Genomic DNA, 19,736 nt, shown 5'->3' with positions numbered 1-19,736 from the left:
CAATCTTGGTTGTAACTCGGTTCTGTGCTTGTGATTTCGTGTAGGGGGTAACGTCGTTGGAACGGTGAAAACTTGCTGGAACTCGTTCAGTAGTTTGCTCAGTGTGGTTTTGTAGGCTTTTGTCTTGTGATGATTATCATCGTCAGCATCAAGTGGCACCTGTGTTGATAGGAGGAACGAGGCAGTCGGTCCCTTCATTAGGCGCATAGCCGAGGCTTATTCGCAAGGTTGTTTAGGGGTCGCTTCGAGTGTTAGCGGTTCATTTGTTGGTCCCCGAAACTGCATCTTCATGCCTACGAAGTCCCATACCACTTCCCCAATTCCACGCAGCACTGGATGCCCAGTACCAGTTCAACACCTGCCATGGCAAGGGTATACAACTGCACTGGAAACCGAAGGCCCAGTATTTCTAACGTCTTCTGATGGCACTTATCTTTGCACTTCAGTGTGCTGCCATCGCCTACCACGATGTTAAAAGCTGGTTGTGTATCCACGCTGCACCTTAGAGTTCGGGCCGACTTCTCGCACATGAAATTGTGAGTTGAGCTCGTGTCTATTAATACACTAACCCTTCAACCATGCAGTTTACCTTCCACTGGCATTAGTTGAGGAACTTCATCTCCCACAAAGGGCATGCAACGATATCTCTGGTGTCGTCTCCTCCGTAGGTGCTGCTACTTCAATGGTTATGGGAGAGTCCTCTCAAACGTCTGGTGGTTCGTCTTCCTCCTCTACAAGATACATGTGTATTCGTTTGCAGTTATGCCCTGGTGCCCAGGGTCGATCACAGTGAAAGCATAAGCCCTGACACCATTTTTCTTTTATTTGCTCGGGCGTCAGATGCCTCACGACTTGTTGAGACAGGTTGCCAGGCTTGGTCCGTGTCGCTGCATAAGGGGGAGTTTCTGCCTTCATCGGTCCTCGTTGAATGCTCCTCGCATCCAACCAAGTCCTGCCTGTGGTGTGCAGTCGTCGGTATTTCTCCTCCACTGTGCAAGCAACTTCGAAGCATTCTGACAAGGTTATGTGTTTCATCGCTTGTATTTCGATTCGTAATTCGTCCTTAAGCCCTCCCACAAATGCCCCAATAAGGGCCTTTGGGGGCCAGCCACAAGCCATGTTCGTAAGTGCTTCAAAATTTTCTTGATACTCTACCACCACGCCTGTCTGTCTAATTCTCAAGAGCTCAGCATTGTAATCGAAGTAGGCTGAGGGTTCGAAGCAAGCGGTGATCTCCTTGACTAGGGTTTCCCAATCCGGCATCCTCTGGTGCAACATCAGCCAGCGATACCAACTGATTGCTGCTCCTTCAAAGTAGAAGGCTGCTTGATTCACCCTTTGTTCTTCGATGATTCTTTGGCATTCGAAGTACTATTCTGGTCGGAAAACCCAACTAACGGGATTGTCTCCTGTGAACCTCGAAAATTCCATCTTCGGGGGTTTCCAGGCAACTCCCCTTGCTCTATTCGTCGGCTAGGTATGTCCCCTTCGGTCATCAGTCTGCACCTGCTCTGAACTAGGGGAGCATTGGGTACCTTGTTAGAGACTTTCATGCAGTAGGGTCACCATCGTCTGTTGCTCAGCGATCAGAGTTTCCATGCTTGCATCCATCTTGTCCAGGCGCTGGTCCATCAGGTGCATCTGCCCCTCCAAGCCGCCTTTCGCTGCCTCCACCTGGTTCTAGTGGTGCTCGACCGTTGCTACCACGTCTCTTGCTGTGATCCTCTCTGCCATGGTGTCCGAGCTCTGATACCTTGAGTCACCAAACAGCTATCATGCTTTAAACAGACCAGTTAGCACGAAGCCCAGCTTCTTTCACGAATTGTAATTTTCGTTAGGGTTTAATTCCCTTAAGTTTGCGTATATAACATAACATGATGGGTTGGGTTTATTACAGGCCTAACTGGACCCGACCCGTTGTTTAATAGAAACACTTAAACTGAAAACACAAAGACAGAGAGTAGCAGTAGAAATAAACGAAACTCAGCCGTTAGGTCTGCCTAACAGACGAAACTGACGATGCCATGACGTCACGCTTCAGACCATCAACATTCCTTGATTATAATGTCGAGTTGTGGAAGATTAAGCAGTGAGGATCAGTTTTGGATTATCAAGAGCGCTCTGAGGAACTCAACAATATGGTCAGGGGTTGGCCAATCGAAGCGTTAGTGGAAGCCTTCATAAGGGGATTGAAAGATGAAAATAAGTTCGAGGTGCAGGTGGCCAAGCCTCACTCTTTTCCGGATTGTTTTGAGGTAGTGCGAATGGTCGAAGAAAAACATCATACGTTTTGTGCCTTCAACAGAATTGGGAACGCGACAGACATGAATATGAAGCCACCAGGATTGTGGATAGAGCCTCCGTCTCCGCCAGCGTTCAATGTTAAACCCATTCCAACATCAAAACAAGTAATCAAAAGATCGACACCAGAACAAATCAAAGACAAACGATGTAGGGGATTTGTTTCCATTGCGACCAACCCTGGTCGTCGGGCCATACCTGCAGAAAATTACATATGTACTTGCTTGATGAAGAGGAACATCTGCCAAACGGAAGATGAGGTTGCTGCACTGGAAGAACAGGCGATAAGAGAAATGTTGATTGACTTACAACCTGAAATCTCACTCCATGCCTTGGCGGGGGATGAGGTACCTCAATTGATGCTTGTGGAAGGGCTCCTGAGAGGACGCAAGGTAAGCATCCTAGTCGACATAGGCTCTACCCATAATTTCATACCGGAGAAATCAGCAAAAGCCTTGGGCTACATGGTGGAACAACAACCGGTGTTCAACGTGGTAGTTGGCGATGGAAGCATGCTGAAATGTAAAGGCAGATGCTCCTAGGAGACGCTGGACATTTAAGTCCACAAATTTTTGGTGGAGCTATTCACTTTAGCTATGGCCGGTGCAGACCTTGTGTTGGGAGTCCATTGGCTGCGCAGTTTGGGAGAGGTAGTATGGGACTTCGTAGGGATGCAAATGCATTTTTGCCAAATGACCATGGCGTGGGTGCAGTCCTCAGTCAAGAGGGCCTCCCTGTGGCATTTTTCAGCATGGCATTAGGACCCACATTTAAGACCAAGTCAGCCTACAAGAACTAACAGCTATTGTGCTGGCAGTAGTGAAATGGAAGCAATATCTATGGGGCAGCAGTTTAGGGTGATGACTGATCACCACAATCTCAAATACTCCCTGCAACAACAGTCTCTAGCTCCGTCATTACAGCGCTGAATTATGAAACTCATGGCCTTTGATTTCGAAATACAGTTCAGGGAAGGGAAGGAAAGCTAGGTGCTCAACAGGCTGTCTCGAGCAGGGAATCAGCTAGCTGAATCTTTAATGGTCTTGTCTCAGGTGCAGGTTGAACTCTGGGATAGAGTTCGACATCTGCATCAGAGCTCAGCCTCAGTTTAGACCATTAAGGAGCAGCTTGACAGCAGTACAACAAGGAGCTATGGTTATTCATGGCGTGAGCCATATTTGTATTACCAGAGCAGGGTATTTATACCCCCTAAATCTGACCTGATTCCAATATTACTGGAGCACTTTCATAACTCTCCAGCAGCTGGCCATGAGGGCGTGGAGAGGACATACAAAGGGTGAGGTCTTCATTTTATTGGCCGGGCATGAAGAGGACGATTACAAATTATATCAAGAGCTGTGAAACATGCTAATGGAATAAATCAAAAACCAGAAAGCCAGCAGGTCTCTTGCAGCCATTGCCCATTCTGGTCCGGATTTGGGAAGATATTTCGATGGATTTTGTAGAAGACTTATCTAAGTCCCGTGGAAAATCAGCCATTCTAATAGTGGTGGACCGTTTGTCTAAACATGCTCACTTCATAGCTTTGGCTCATCCCTTCACTGCCAAGATGGTTGCTAATGCATTCCATGCTGCATGGGAAAACTTCATGGAATGCCTTTGATAGTCAATGATAGAGACTCCCTATTTCTCAGCTCATTTTTTAAGGAAGACTTCCAAATATAGGGCACCCAACTTCAAATGTCCATAGCCTACCACCCTCAGTCAGATGGCCAGATTGAGATAGTAAACAAGAGTCTTGAAACATGCCTCTGTTGCTTCATGGAACAGTGCCCCAAATTGTGGGCAAAATACTTGTAACACCCCAAAAATTTAATTGTGTATTGAAAGATTGTGAGGGATCTTCAAGGGCTTATAAATGGGGTTATTAAATAGATGGTTGTCTTGGTTTTTAGTTTTTTTGGTGTTGGAGCCAAAACTACTAGGGATGGGGGGTGGTTGGGATCTGCCAGACTAGGGGTCCGTGCTCAGAAGTGGGTCAGGTTGTTACAGTGGTATCAGAGCTGGTTCAACACTCGGACTTAGGGTCCCACATGCATGGAAGCGTGTGCCTTAAAGGGGGTGTATTGTAGCACCCCAAAAAATTAGTCCCATATTGAAAGATTGTGAGAGATCTTTCAAGGCTTATAAAGGGAGTTATTAAATAGATAGTTGTCCCAGTTCTTAGCCTTTTTGGGGTTTGAGCTGAAATTGTTAGGGAGGGGGTTGGTTGGGATCCGCCAGACTAGGGGTCCGAGCTCAGAAACGGGTCGGGTTGTTACAATACTTGAGTTGGGCAGAATATGCATACAATACGGGATGACACTCTTCAATGAGGACCGCATCCTTCGGACATGTGTATGGGTGCCCCCTACCTAACGTGAGGAGATTCAGCCAGGCTCAGCGAGAGAAGAACAAGTTGATGTGCAGCTCAGATGCAGGGATGCAGTCCTCAAGGATTTGAAACAACATCTAGCAACAGTCAGGAACAAGATGGTGATCCAATACAATAGGAAGCACAGAGATTTACACAACGGCAAGTAGGGGAATGGGTCTTCCTTTGACGCCCTCTCCATGGACTGGGTCGACCAGTTAAAAAAGGAACTGCTAAACTAGCACCAAGGTTCGTTGGCCCCTATCAAATCAAGAGGAGAATAGGGACAGTGGCTTATGATTAAACTTACCGGAAGGGAGTTTTATTCACCTTGTGTTCCACATTTCCAAGTTAAAGCTTTGCTACAGTCCTCCCACAATAGAAGAAAGGAATGCAGCCCCCATATTAGCCGAGCCAGCAGAGCTGCATCCTTACCAAAGGCTGGGAACATGGAAAGTGCGATGGGGAAAAAATTTTCATACCGAATGGCTCACTGAATGGAATACTTATGAAGATCTACCAGCTACTTGGGAGCCCGCAGAGATACAAACTCGATTCCCTGATTTCACACCTTAAGGACAAGGTGTAATTTATAAGAGGAGAGTATTGCTAGGTGTGAAGTTAGTGGGTTGGGAAAGTCTGTTATTGGGTCCATAGAAGCAGGATCTCCCCTATGTGGAGTCAGTTTAGGAACTGGGTCGGGTAGATGGTAGACCTCAATAACCCACCCCATGTTTTAGGATCACAGTATATAAGGTGTTTAGGGGAGTTAACCCTAATCATCAATAGAATTACCAATCTTAAGGTGTGAAGGCTGGGCTTTCGCAAGAGCAGCGTGCGTGAGTAATTGCGCTCTGTCCGCTTAAGGCTAACAGTTTTTGGCATTTGTCATGTGAAGCATCATGTGTTTGATGGGCGTCCTGAGTTGCAGACAATGGTTTTGTGTTCAAAACTTATATTTCTTGCAAAAAATTTAGTTCTTTTTTTACCGGCCTCGACTTGGCTATTCAGATTGGCTACCCATCTCAGCTCGAGCTTTGACAATCCAAATTCTGTTTCAATAATGCTGGGTAATGCCAATCTTGAGCTGCAAAAATTCAAGCTTGATTCATGTTCAGGACAAGTTTGTTATGACGGGGACAAATTTGAGCTTCCCCATTCTGCCCGAACTTGTATACATCCAACCTTTGTTTCTTTGCTTGATCATCTTGAAGGCTATTTCAGAACTATTGCAAATGCTTTATAAATTATAGACCATATAGCTTGCTTCAAATTCTTTTGTCAAGAGTTTAACTTTTCTAATGTTTGAATTATCTCTGTTTTGTGGTCAAGTTTCTCAAATCATCTCATCCGTTAGTTGCCCACTTCGAAGCAGCACTTCTACAAAGACAAAGGGTCGAGATTTTGCTGCCTGCTTCTGTCTTTCCTGTCTGTGATGTGCAGCTTTTTAATTTGTGCAAGTCCATCAACCCAAATGCTGAAGTTGATCCACTAATACCTTTGGCACTTACAATGAAGGCTGCAAAACAGTCTAATTTTATCTATACCTCAAGGGACAAACTCTGGATATCAAGACAAACTTCAGGGGGGATCCAGCCATTGTTTGAAAAGAATTTCATAGCAACAGAAAACATCCAGACAGAAGCTATTTTTATTCCTTGCTGTATGAAGAAACCTGTTGAAGCATTTCATCTTGAAGTTGCTGCTAATGAATATTATGTTGATGTTATTGCCCAAAAGCTTGGTGTCATTGATTCTTCTCAAGTTTTGATTTCAAGGTGAGAAAAAGGTTAACATTCTTGAACTGCAAATCATTTCATGCGCATTAAAAGATCACCAGGAATAGTGAAGGTAATGGTTGTGCTTTCTTGCTACCACAGGGCTGTTGGCAAGAGTTCCTCTGAGATTAGATTATACTTTCCTGTACCAAATAATCCAATTTTGGATTATGATTCATGTGTGGAAGATCTGTCTACTGTTAAAGAAACTACTGATCTTCAGTCAGTTCTAAATGTGCGGGCTTCCTACTTCTCTGGGCAAACAGTATATGGCGATGCCATCTTAGCAGCTCTTGGTTACACATGGAGATCTGCTGGAAGCCTTTTTCATGAAAGTATCTCCCTGGCTTCCTATTACAGGTATTGATTTCAGAATACATAAATTGTCTGTTTTGCCTTTCTACATTTGATTCTTTCAGTTTCTTTCTCCTGTAGAGTTTATATTGCATCTTTTATGGTGAATTGATTATCTGTTTCATGCTTTCTACTATTTCTTCTCCTTGTATTGCATTCTGCAAGTTGTATTAAGTTGATGTTCAGATTTGTTGCTTAAATCATGGAAGCAAGTAGGATCGATTTACAATTTAAATTGGCTTGTTTCAGCATGGATAATATTATATTACCTTATGATTGCTGCACAGTCACCAACGCTAGTTAGCTTGCCTGTCCTTGGCCAGGGTTGAGTTATCAAAGAATAAACATTTAAAAGTATTTTTTGTTTTTCTTGTGTTTGTGTTTGTGTCAAAATAATGTCTCCCCTTAGTGGATCAAATGTTTTGTAATAATCTCATTTTAGTCACTTATATGTATCTTTTTGTATTTCATTTTCAAAATTGTTATCGTTATTTTTTGAATCTGATATTACTCTTAAATGGAAGGCAAAACTGTCTTCTTCATGTATGTTAAATACTTCTGTGTGTCATTCTACTTAAACGTCTTTGTTTTAAAAATTTGGATTTGTCTAAAGCAGCTAAACATCATAAAGTTATCTTCATGCGATCTTTGAAGAGTGTTTCTGGGTTTAACATGCATTGCCTTCTGGTATCTACTCAAAGCTGATTTGTATGTGCATTGTCTTTGCATTGGTCTGTTTAATGAAATTAGTCATAATGAATTTTCTTTGTGATTATGGTTGTTCCTTACCAGAACAGTATTAAGTGGCTCTGAGAAATCGATCAAAAACCTGTCCTTTTGAGAAAGAAGGGTGCATTTAGAAGTTTTTAACAGAAATGTTCATGTGAAATCTTTTTGTTCATTGTAAAATTTTCTTTAAGGCTTTGTGTGGAAGAAGTTTAAAACTTTGCATTCTTCTAATTTAGTTAAATACAATAAATATTTAGGAAAAGGATGGACATGTAAATGAAGAAGTTTTTGTTGATCCCCTTTTACTTGTGGATATTCATAAAGAGAAATTTCTGCATCTTTGTAAAGCTCTTTATGACTTAAAATAAGCTCCCAAAGCATGATGGTAGATTTAAAAATTGCTATGCACATTGAACTTCAAGAAGATTTATTTTCCCTAATTGATCAAACTAGTTTGCCATTGACAACAAAGGGTCCTTGTTTTTCACTCTCACTTTCTTGAGGTCTGGATGTCTCACAAACAAAAATTGGCTCATCATGCCTGATATGAGATGGCATTGGTTCTCCTCCTGTTGCTTCAAAAGGTTAGATGATTATTTCTGACCTCTCAAGTTCTCACCCAAATTTGAATGCAAATCCTTCAACTCATTTCGTACTGTTCTATAAAGAACCTTAATCCTGGCTTGACATCTGTGTTTAGATTAAGTTAATGGTTGACCTCAAGCTTTGATGATAGGCATTTGTCAAGGCACGGGGCCATAACTTTCCAAAGCTCCTCTAAAACTATGGTGGGGATAGGGGAGTATGGCCAATGTTGTGAAGTGCACAGAGAAATGTTTACATGGACAATAGTTACAATTAGATGTAGTGTAACATATCATTAAAGGAAGACATTTATTGATATATAAAAAAATCATCAAAAAATTTAAAAATCAAGAAAATAGAAACCTTTCCCCTAAGAAAAAAGATGATCTTATAAAGTAAAGTACCAAGTGACAAAGATAAAGCACAAAATGAACAAAATTATAGTCGGAGAAGGTTCATATTTCATTTAAATGAAATACATACATTAAATCGACTTAAAGTTCCTAACACATATGCTAAGAGTAAAATTTCAAGTACATAATTCTAAAATACAAGTTCCTGATAGTGCTTAAAGGCTTACTAATCAAAGTAAGATGTTAAATATCTACCATAAAGGCTTTGACTAGACAAGGTTTTTTGCCCTATAAGTTTTCCAATTTCTCTAGGTTCCCCTCCTACTCCATTAAGTTCCTCTTGATATGTTGGTCACACTACTAAAACTGCCAATGTTGATGGCTCATCCTCATCTTTAGGATCATGAACAGTTAGATTACCTGGTGTGATAGCGTCTGCTACCCTGTTCTCGCTAAAGCAAAAGCAAAACCCAATGCTACTCTGTTCTCACTAAAACAAAAGCAAAACCCAACACACACACACACGATGCCAGTCCTAATACCACATTAGGAATCCCGTTTGGTACCAAGCTGCTACCAAGCCCCAGTTCTAACAAGAACTCATGCACACCCCTAACATATCCTAATCCCCGATTAGGGTAATCCCTCCCAGAGGGCTCTACAACTGATCTGCCAAAGATGATTGCTGGACACATATCACCTGCTTATTTATAAGGTGACACTGGATCAATGTTTAGGACCCGACTCATAAGGTAGCCGTGATCCAAGACCCGGTGATTAACAATTACTTCCCCCTATGAAAAACACCTTGTCCTCAAGGTGTGAGGAAAATTTTGATGATTGAGACATGCCTTGCTGCCAAACTTTTTATGTCCCTATAAGTTAGAAGATTCGTGTAAAAAATTAAGGTATTAAATAGCAAGTAGCTAACCCCTTTTATGTTTGTTGATTGTATAATATAAATTTCATCAACATTAGATTGCCAAATCAAATGAGTTTCAGCTGAGTCAAACCAAGTTCTGAACGAGTCATGCGAGTCAAGCCGAGTCACGGCCGAGGTTTGGCTGTAAACGAGTTTTCTTACTAGGTTGACCTGGGAGGGGATTGAGTCAAACCGAGTCAACCTTGACTCAATGAGTATTATTATTGTTGTTGTTGTTATTCTGCTTTTGTTTGTATAATATATAAATGTACAGAACTTGCAAAATATTAATGGCATCTGTTGTGTTGTACTTATTTAATGGTATCATTATATATGTGTGTAACTATGTATATGTGCATGTGCAATGCATGTGTATCTATGCAGATGTGTACGAGCTTTCTCTCTGTATCTATCTATAACGTTGTCACAAATGTTATCTTTGGGTCGATGAGGTTTTTCTTGGGTATAATACGGTAGGGTTGTCTTCCATGGGAAAATCACAGCAGTTTTAAAAAAATTAAAAAACGAAAGATCATAAGTAACATGTGAAAAATGTGAAAGTAAAAATATGGTAACTAAAAATGTAAAAAACAAGAAATAACATAAAAAGAAAAAGAAAAATGGAAATAAGCGCAAAAAATGAAACTCTTTTATGTTTTTTTCATTTTTAGTTTTAAAAAGCCGTTTTTTCCCTTTTTTTTGGCTACCTGTTTTTAATCATTTTGACATTTTTTCGAAAACACGTTTTCTGTTATATATATATATATATATATATATATATATATATATATATTATATTATATTTATATTACTAGTCATATGTTTTTTTTCTGTTTACTTTCTTTTCTATTCATTTTCTTCTTTTCAATTTTTGGAATATACTTGTGCCTAAGTGTGGTCTGGATCCTGAAAATTTTGTCACATTTTTGTTAGATCTTATGTAACATGTATATATATTTTTACATATTTGTGTATACTTTATAAGTTTATATGTCACAATATTTGATATATGGTTGGTAACTTGGTATATAAATGGATATGTAATGTGGGATTCTAATGTATATTTTTCCTTTATACGGACATTTATATTCTGCTTGTTTGATTGCATCTTTTTTCTTGTGGTCTGCAGGATGCTTCTTAGTAGGCTGCCTGATGGTAATTACAAGATATCAAGAGATGCACCTCTCGCAGCGGAGTTGCCTTTGGCTTTTACAGCACGTTCAAACTGGCGGGGGTCCTTCCCAAGAGACCTGCTGTGCACGTTCTGCCATCAGCATCATTTGTCTGAACCTGTGTTTTCAGTTACTTCTTCAGAAGCACCATTGAAGGCAATGGGCGAACAGGAAAAGCTAGAGTCGGAAAATCCACTGGAGGTAGATAAGTTGAGAAATAGGAGGTTAGATGGTGAAGAAAACGGGGAATCTTGTGGTGATGGCTCAACCAAATCTTTGTATAGATGCACACTGACAGTGTTGACAAAAAGAGGTGATATTATAATAGAATGTTCTCCTGGGGATTTCTATCGGAGCAAAAATGATGCTGTTCAGAGTGCTGCCCTGAAGGTCTTAGGTTGGTTGAGTAAATGCTTTAAACAATTTGATTTTCCAGTGGAGAAGTTTGTTTGTCTTGGAAGTGCTCATGGAATTCATGTTTCAGTGTCAAATTTTTCACAACAATTTTCAAAACAAATTACACTCTATGGGTCTCTTCACAATGTTCAGCAGAAAAATGCTTCTATAAAACGAAGGCTAAGTGATGCAATTAATGGCAGAAACCAACCAAACTCCCCACATGAAAATGGAAAGATCCATTTTAATATTGAAGGTCCTGATTCTGGTATCTATGCTTCCAATGGATCTTTGGCATGCATAAGCTATGCTGTTTTCTGGGTGAATGGTGATCAGAGAAACTGTGTGGACAGGAATGAGCAATTTGAGTTTGAAATGGGTGTGGGTGCTGTTATTTTCCCTGTTGAGGATTGTGTAAGTCAGATGTCTGTTAACCAAGTGGGCAATTTCATTACTTCTGTTCCCTCTGAGGAGTTGATCCAAGCTTTGAACAATAAAATTACAGCATTTCCCTCTTCTTTCCCATGTAAGTTTACTTGCTGTGTTAAGTGTATATTTTTCTGGAACTTTAGTTTGTGTGGCTTGATTTCCTCTTTTTCTGGTTCCTGGAAGTTGCTGAAGTGGTACTTCTTTGTAGATGATGGTTGTTTGGAATATAGTATCAAGTTGTTGCAAATCACAGCACCTATGGAGGATAGGATGGAACAGGCATTCTTTAATCCCCCTTTGTCAAAACAAAGGCTAGAGTTTGCTTTAACATACATCAGAGAGTCTCGGGCTTCTACCTTGGTATTATTGAAGTGCCTGAATTTTTCTTCATGAGATAATTTGCAATTTCCTTGAGATTTTTGCATCTCATTCCTGGTGCTAAGTTAGGTCTTTCACTTTATGTTTGTCAGGTTGATTTTGGTTGTGGATCAGGAAGCTTGTTGGATGCTTTGTTTCAGCATGACACAACACTGGAAGAGATTGCAGGAGTTGACATTTCACAGAAGAGTCTAAGTCGTGCTGCTAAGGTTTGACTTGTGCTTTCTTTTCCTTTGTTTTGCATTTCACTCGGTCCTGTTTCTTGTTTTGGCAGGTAGGCCCTTTCTCTTCTGTTTGCTGTGGTGCATTTCTTATCAAAGGTTCTATGTTCTGTCATATTAAACAATGTTAATATCAGAATGTTAACATCAGAACATGACATATTGATAATCGCTCCTAGAAGTTATTCACTGCTGTAGCTTGCTCATCTTGGTTATGTCCTTCTGGTTTCTTTTTTTTTTTTTTTTTTTTTTGCAGATTTAGAAACAGTTGAAAATTTATATTTTTCATTCCTTTATGTTTCCCTTTTATCCTTAACACTATCTATCCAATTTCGTATAAGAAGTGCAACATTTGCTGCATAGAATGGAAGCTACAATAGAAATTTCCAAGTGTTTCCACATCTGCAATACAAAATAAAGCCTGTAGTACCCAAAGAGATGTGGCTAGTTCGAAGTCGCAGAAAGAGAAGAAGTGGACCAAGCGGTAGGGGTTACGGTAAAGCACCTAATGATAAGTTGAATTATTCTTCTTCAATCAAAAACTTTTTTTACTTCTTATTCCAGGTTCTTAACTTGATATTTGGAAAACCATGACTCCAAAAGATTTAGAAGAGGCATATATGCAATTGAGAGATGGTTTTATGATGCAAATGTTCCATTAATGTGACAAACTAAGAGGCAAATATGCAGTTGAGAGATGGTTTTTATGATGCAAATGTTCCATTAATGTGATAAACTCATTTCATTTTTAATCTATGACCGTACAATTACTTCTAGAGGCCCTGAGTATAAAATGATATCGTATCATTAATCGAGAGAACAAATTCTTGATGCAATGGCAAGAGGGTAGATACATATTATAATAAATGAGTTTAAGTTGCAGAGAAGATGTTGTGGCAGACAGACAGACTGTTACAAAGAGAAATATCGATAAATTGTCATAATAGTATTATATTTTTTTATAGTTCATTGGTTATTAGTATTCTGTTTTGTGTTTTTTGATGATGTTGTGAGGGAACTAGGACCTGAAAATATATAGAATTCACTGTAATGCAACAAATTTTAGAACTGCAGGTAGAATGTTTGCTTCAAAGTATATGCCATTCTCTTGAACTCCGTTTGCATCAATCTTATGCTTGAAGATCTTGGTGAGACAGATAAGACAAAATCTTATCAAGAGAACACAAAATACATTTATAGTCATGTTCATGTATTGTCTGATTAGAAAATATACAAATGGAGGTGAACTGATTTTTACAGTACGGAGTATAGTGAAACGAGAAATACTTTAAAGCAGATGATCTTAGATGAGGAATGGGCTATGACGCCATGCTAGTAAGTGAAATTCAAGATAAGTTTTGGACATTGTGTTCAACAGTCAATTTTAGGAACCGTATGTCAAATTATTAAAAATCAGCATACTTTGGTTAAACTCTTTAAGATTTGTTGGCAGTAAAGAATCTAAAGGTAGACCTGCCACGGGATATCTCTATGAACAGTAGTCAATTTTAGGAATTGTATGTCAATTATTAAAAATCAGCATTCCTTTGGTTAAACTCTATAAGATTAGTAAATAATCTAAAGATAGACGTGCCATGGGATATCTCTATGAAGTAGGAAGCTACAGAGAAAGCAAGAGAGGCTATTATAGGCAACCTCGAGGGAAATAAACTTGTATATTTTTATATGAAGGATTATAGATGAAAAGTGGAGTGGACAAGTTTATCATGCCCTTCATGCAGCAGCATATTACTTCAGTAAAATGGATGAAATTATATAGTAATTGTCGAGGTGACATGAGAAGATATGCAACCATTCAGAAGAGAACAACAGTAATTCTAGGTATTATACACAAAAGTTTAATTTATCATTCATAATATAACTTATTAATTTTATTTGTTTTTTATTGTAGTATTTCATTTCTCTATAGTTATGTGGTGTATTAAATTTGGGAATGCCTGCCCAAATCTTAAAATTTTTGCAACCAAAATTTTCAGTTAGACATGCAGTGCATGTGGATGTCAAAGAGAATAGAGTATTTTCTAACAAGTTGATCCTAAACTTCTATCAATTTGAGGTACCGTATTTGTGGGTTGGAAAACTAGCCACCGTATTCTTGGAAGTAGATGTTGAATGTTTCAACATTAACAGAGCATAATTGATGATGAAAGAGCCTATTTATGTTGGGCAGGATGTTAAATTTGAAGGGGATGATGAAAATTAAGATGAGAATGAAGACAAAAATGACGAATTATCACATTTTCAGTTTCTATTTGCATGGACTAGTTTATTTCATGATATGTAATGCTTAAACATTATTTCTTGATGTGTCATGTCATTTTGTGATGTTAAATTGATTAATATTCATTGCTATGTTTATGTGTGATATATTTTTTAGAAAACATATTTTCTTGATGTTTCTTTTCTAATTTTTAGTTTTGCAACATAAATAAATTTCTGATTTTTTTAATGTTATATGACTAACTATTGACTTGACTCATACACATTATATAACATACTTCACAGCATGCATCAGAAGTATATTGGGTTGTAAGTTTGCTGACGAATTTATTTCCAAAAAGGAAAGTGCCTTAGTTTCTTTTTGTGGACTAGCACCTGAATGAGCAACATTGTTTAAGCAGGACCATTAAAAAGATGTTTAAATGTTTGAAGCTGCAAAAGCATGCACAAGAATCAAATGCCAAGGCTGACAAACACCAAGATGGTTTTAGATATGGACATCTGTAGTACTCAATGAGCCATGTGATTTAGGGAAGAAAATGAAGATAGACCTCCGAGTGGAATACCTAACTGCTCAATTTGCCATGATGATTTGGGGTTGATGAAGGGATGGGGGAGGGATTAGAAGAAGCCTAAAAAGGGATACCTAATTGGTCCACCACCAAAAGAGGGAGAGAGAGAGAGAGAGAGAGAGAGAGAGAGAGAGAGAATCTACATGTAAATCTGCCTTTGGCTCTTTCAAGTTCCTCTTTGAGAAAAGGTCATATAACACATGTAAGTGAAAAAGTTGCTTTCTAGTATGCAGCTTTCTCCCTCTATTGCACATGCAAATAAAAAGGACACAAGTTGTGGTAACAGAAAGTAGCTGCTACACATCAAAGCACTCTTCCCACAGTTTGTTACGAGCGAAGTTAGTTAAGTGCTTTATCTTGCAATCATGTGTTGTTCTGTGTAAGCAATGTTACTTTTCATTCCACCTTCTTATCTTGTGTTCTTACAGATGATTAGTCATAAATAGATGAAAATAAATAATGCGTGCAGGTGGCTCTTCCCTCTGATATATCCTTTTATGTTAGTATATTTTTGCCTTACTTTGACAATAAGGCAATGAATGTTCCTTTGTCTTCTCTAATCTATTCCCTATTTTTATATGGCAGACGCTCTATTCCAATTTGAGCAGGAAAAGTGGATTGCAGCTGCAACATACAAATTTCAAAACTGTTGTTCTTTACGAAGGTTCAATCATAGAATTTGATCATCGATTATATGGAGTTGATATTGGAACTTGTTTGGAGGTACATCTTTTCTGTTGGTGTTGTTATAAAAACTCACACGGTTTATCTGTACATCCTTTTAGCTCAATGATCAAATCTTGTGGTTAGTATTATAATATTATAAACGTGGAAGGATTTCAGGCATTAGTGGTTTAAAGAAAAATGCAGAAACGGGAAGTCATGGAAAACACAGGCATTATGGGACAACAGCAAAAGCAAAAAGAAGAAAATGGAAATGATTTGGAAAAAAATTTGGGAAACTTTTGAGAAGCAAAAATAGTATTAGCAGACATAAAGATTGTTAGTCATTTGTTTTATGCTTTATCTACAAATGATTGTTCAATTCTTGCAGTTTTCTGGTTTGAATACATTCATGTGGGTGTATTCACTACACTTGCATAATTTATGTTCAAGAGTCTAAAAGATGCTGTAATAACATGACCCAGAATTGGCCCGAGTGCCTAGTGTTATATTTATGTCTCGGTCGACACAATCTCTGTACGAAAAATGAGAGAAGGAGAAGAGGATGCTCAATGGTCAGGATTCTGAACTGAGGGACGTGAAATGTCTTTCATTGTATACCTCTTGATTATTACAGCAGCTCACAAAAGGTCCCCCTCAAAGCATCTAACGTATTACATTAGAATGCCATACTAAAGGATGTTTAATATAAATGTAGATTAAGTACAATAAGTTTTGGATCTGACCCAAATCTGAGACATGGCACAATGTGAACATCTTAACATTCTCTCTTAAGTTGTACATGGACTTGAACCATGAACAACTTGCTCTTTAAGTACCTGAACCTTTGTTTTGTCAATCCCTTGATCAATTGGTCAAAAACTATATATTAGAGCAGACAAATGGAGGTTCAATCTCTTTTTTCAACTTTTTTTTTCTCGAAGTGTTGGTCTTTCTCAACGTGCTTCATAAAACTGTGTTGTATGTATTCAAAAGTATATTAGTAGGATTTCTATTTTCACATATTGACACATGTTCCCAAATTTTGTAAATAAATGCCTGGCCCATGTCATCTCCACAGTGGCGGCAGCCATTGTTTTATTCACCTAATGAAGATAAAATAGCAAATTCTTTCATTAAGATCACCTGCTCACTCTGCCTTGATTAACTACTCATGGGCTCTCTTACCTAGTTGATTCTTCTGAGAGGATAGCATCCTCAATTATTCCCTTCAAATATCTCAAATTCTCTTCACAGTTATTCCCTTTAAATATCTCTTACCCAGCCTTTTGCTTCTTGCATGAACTGGGATACTTAATTTACAGAATAAACAGTATGTAGTTTAGTCAAAGTAAAGTATTGAAGCATACCTACAAATCAATGATGCTATGAATGATCATGGTACAAAGTCCCTTTTCTGAATGCAGAGTTGATGGCCCGACAGTAAGGTTCACACAATAAAGCAAGTGTGTCCTTGAGATGGGTTAGGATTAGAGTATCATCTCTATGTCAATTTTAACTCCAAGAAAATTTCTTCGGTTCATCTTGAACTTTTGGCTCAAAAATCTTCAGCAGCTTGAATGTGTTGATTTGAGTTCCCTCTGACAATTATATTGTCCATATATATAAGCAATAAGGTTGTTGTGTCTTCACTTTGGAATCCTGTAGGCATGAAAACATTTTTTCTACCTTTTTTAAGAAATTGTGAAGGTAAGACTTTGAGGCTTACTGCAACCTATAAATGTTTAACCTAGGTGTAATATATATTTAACATGATATATATATTTATATGGCAGCACATATGCATATATATAGACATATAAATTAAACATATATGTGTTTGTATGTGATTATGAACACTCTTCACATGCACTCACAATGTATAATAATAGTGTTCTAAGGCACTCAAGTGCAATACCAAAATAAATTCTCTTGCTAATAGGATGGTAATTAAAAAGGGTACCTAATAGTAGGGATTGGGCCCCTTTATGTAAACTACAGCTAGTTTGCAACTGGAATGGAATAGAAAAATAAGAAAAGAAGGAAACAACAGATTACAGGAAGAGATTACAACACAACTCTTACAAATATTTGTGTGTGAACAATTTGAGGAATCCCTTGTATAGTGTCATGTTTGAGAGGAAAGCTTTGGGTTGAAGCCAGTTTCATGTTGGAAATCTAAAACTTTCACTATTTTATCATTCTAAAATTTATAGCCATTATGCATTTTTTATGTGTCTGGAGTCCTGGACTACTATATCTTAATTAGAATCAGGTGCTCATTCTGATATATTCATGCCATCTATATCACTTATTTTTTCCTATTGTGCTTGGATGTTTTGAAGCAATGGAGGAATGCTTGACTAGGTCGTAAATGGTTTCTTGTTCTATCAAGTCCATTTTTTATCATTATGGCTTTCTAATTTTCTTCTTTTTTTTTCCATAATTATTTGAACCTTTTTGAAGGAAGAAAAGATTTTTGCCCATTTGTTACCCTGGTTTTCAATAGTCTTGGCTAATTCATTGAGATAACCGAGGCCAGAAAGGGTTTCCTTATCTAGCTTAGTCTCTACTGTTTGCCTTATGACTCTGGAAGAGAAATTATGTTAATGTGGTTCAATCAGTCCATGTTGAGTTTCCTTGTGAGCCTATTGAGGCTATATTTTTCAGTTAAGATGGCAAGAATGAAGGTTTGATCAAGGATTTTCATTGGAATAACTTAAATTTCATTGGAAAGTTTAATCTAGGATTCACTAACTGCAAAATTAGACGTAAATTGAGCTTGAAATGCATTCCGGTAGACTTTTTTTTTTTAAATAAATATGAACATTAACGTATAAATTTGTTATTGAACATGCATCCCAAGTATGACTCTGAAGTGCGTTATTGAACCTTAGTTGAGAAAGCATGCTCTCTTGCAGGTCATTGAACATATGGAGGAGGAGCAAGCATGTGTTTTTGGGAACCTTGTCTTAAGTACTTTCTGCCCACATATCCTTATAGTTTCAACACCCAACCATGAATATAACTCAATATTGCATAGAAGTTCTACAGAAATGAATATTTCCACCGACGAAGCCCTCGAAGAGATAGCACAAGCACAGCCTTATAGGTTCCGTAACCATGATCACAAGTTTGAGTGGACAAGGTTACAATTCAACCAATGGGCTGTGGATCTTGCATCAAGGCACAATTACAGTGTGAAAATCAGTGGTGTGGGAGGAGCTGCTGACACTGAACCAGGTTTTGCATCTCAAATTGCAGTTTTTCAAAGAAAAGCGACAAAAGAAGCACCAAAGGAATGCTCTCAAGAAGACATGTCCCTCCCTTACAAGGTCAGATGGAAATGGGGCGTCAATTGATATATGCAGTCTTTTGCTACTATTTAGCCACCTAATGTTCTTTTCTCTGTTAGCTGCTTATATTGAAGTTTCGGTAAACAATGCATGAAAATTTATTTCACTGCCTATACAAAGACTTGTAAAGCATTCCTCGGAGTTTGTTCAAGTTTCTTGTATATTCAAGTTTATTCTCTCCAACCGAACATGCTGCCATACTATGTGCATGGAACATGAGTGGGTTTAGAGTCTGTGTTGTGACAAAGTGGGAGGGAGAGAGTTTTTGGTATTAGTGGTATCTTCTGCTTGCAAATGGTTAAAGAGTGGTATTAAGAATTGTAATTCCACACTGAAGCTAAAGAAAAAAAGGAAAGGAAAGTTTTTATATTTGTGAATCTATGGGTTTTAGGTTCTGAATTTCGAGTTGTCCAAACCTGACTGTGTTGCTGTGTTGCTGTATGTTTGACTTTCAATATAGATTGTATTTTATGCAGTCTGATTTATATTTACTTCAGACCTACTGGTTGAGATGTCAATGGGTTGAAGTTATCTGATGATGCACCCTGTGCTCAATTACTTGATGCAGTGAAACACGATTCAATTAATATCACTTTCTTGTTTTGTATGCAACTTCAGGTTGAAGTTGGATTAAGCTTTGGTTTAAAAGAATTTCTTGTCTTTGATTCTTACTCGACATAAAATGAAAACATCTTCACTGATCTTGATGTGTTGATAAACTGGACGTAACTTGTTTAAAATGCTAATAAAGGAATGTGATGCTTCGGAGTTTTTGATACGCAACTAGATTCTACCCTAATGCCTTAAGCGGCAGACTCATGTAAGCTTCCTGATCAAGGGTATTGTTTGTTTTTAAGGTAGAGGCAAGATGAGCCTGTGAAAATTGATAACTTTGTGGACTTTGAAGGGAAA

At 38.3% G+C, this 19,736-nt stretch overlaps 1 protein-coding gene across 3 annotated transcripts in view; it reads left to right on the top strand.

Annotated features, from left to right (window-relative positions):
- The window catches only part of LOC116264111 (small RNA 2'-O-methyltransferase), a 34,902-nt gene extending 15,582 nt beyond the window's left edge, over positions 1 to 19,320 (top strand). For 2 of the 3 annotated variants that reach the window (XM_031644109.2, XM_031644108.2), the window contains 7 exons: positions 6,008 to 6,453; positions 6,556 to 6,813; positions 10,526 to 11,490; positions 11,602 to 11,753; positions 11,864 to 11,980; positions 15,391 to 15,528; positions 18,390 to 19,320. In XM_031644109.2, the coding sequence (XP_031499969.1) occupies positions 6,008 to 6,453; positions 6,556 to 6,813; positions 10,526 to 11,490; positions 11,602 to 11,753; positions 11,864 to 11,980; positions 15,391 to 15,528; positions 18,390 to 18,830 (2,517 nt within the window). In that variant the 3' untranslated portion in view covers positions 18,831 to 19,320. The remainder of the gene's footprint in view (positions 1 to 6,007; positions 6,454 to 6,555; positions 6,814 to 10,525; positions 11,491 to 11,601; positions 11,754 to 11,863; positions 11,981 to 15,390; positions 15,529 to 18,389) is intronic. The other variant, XM_031644110.2, reaches the window with a different exon arrangement.
- The last annotated feature ends 416 nt before the right edge of the window (positions 19,321 to 19,736 follow it).

Source organism: Nymphaea colorata, chromosome 11 (assembly GCF_008831285.2).
Source record: "Nymphaea colorata isolate Beijing-Zhang1983 chromosome 11, ASM883128v2, whole genome shotgun sequence".
Lineage (NCBI taxonomy): Eukaryota > Viridiplantae > Streptophyta > Magnoliopsida > Nymphaeales > Nymphaeaceae > Nymphaea > Nymphaea colorata.
This window is presented reverse-complemented; position numbering and strand designations above follow the sequence as displayed.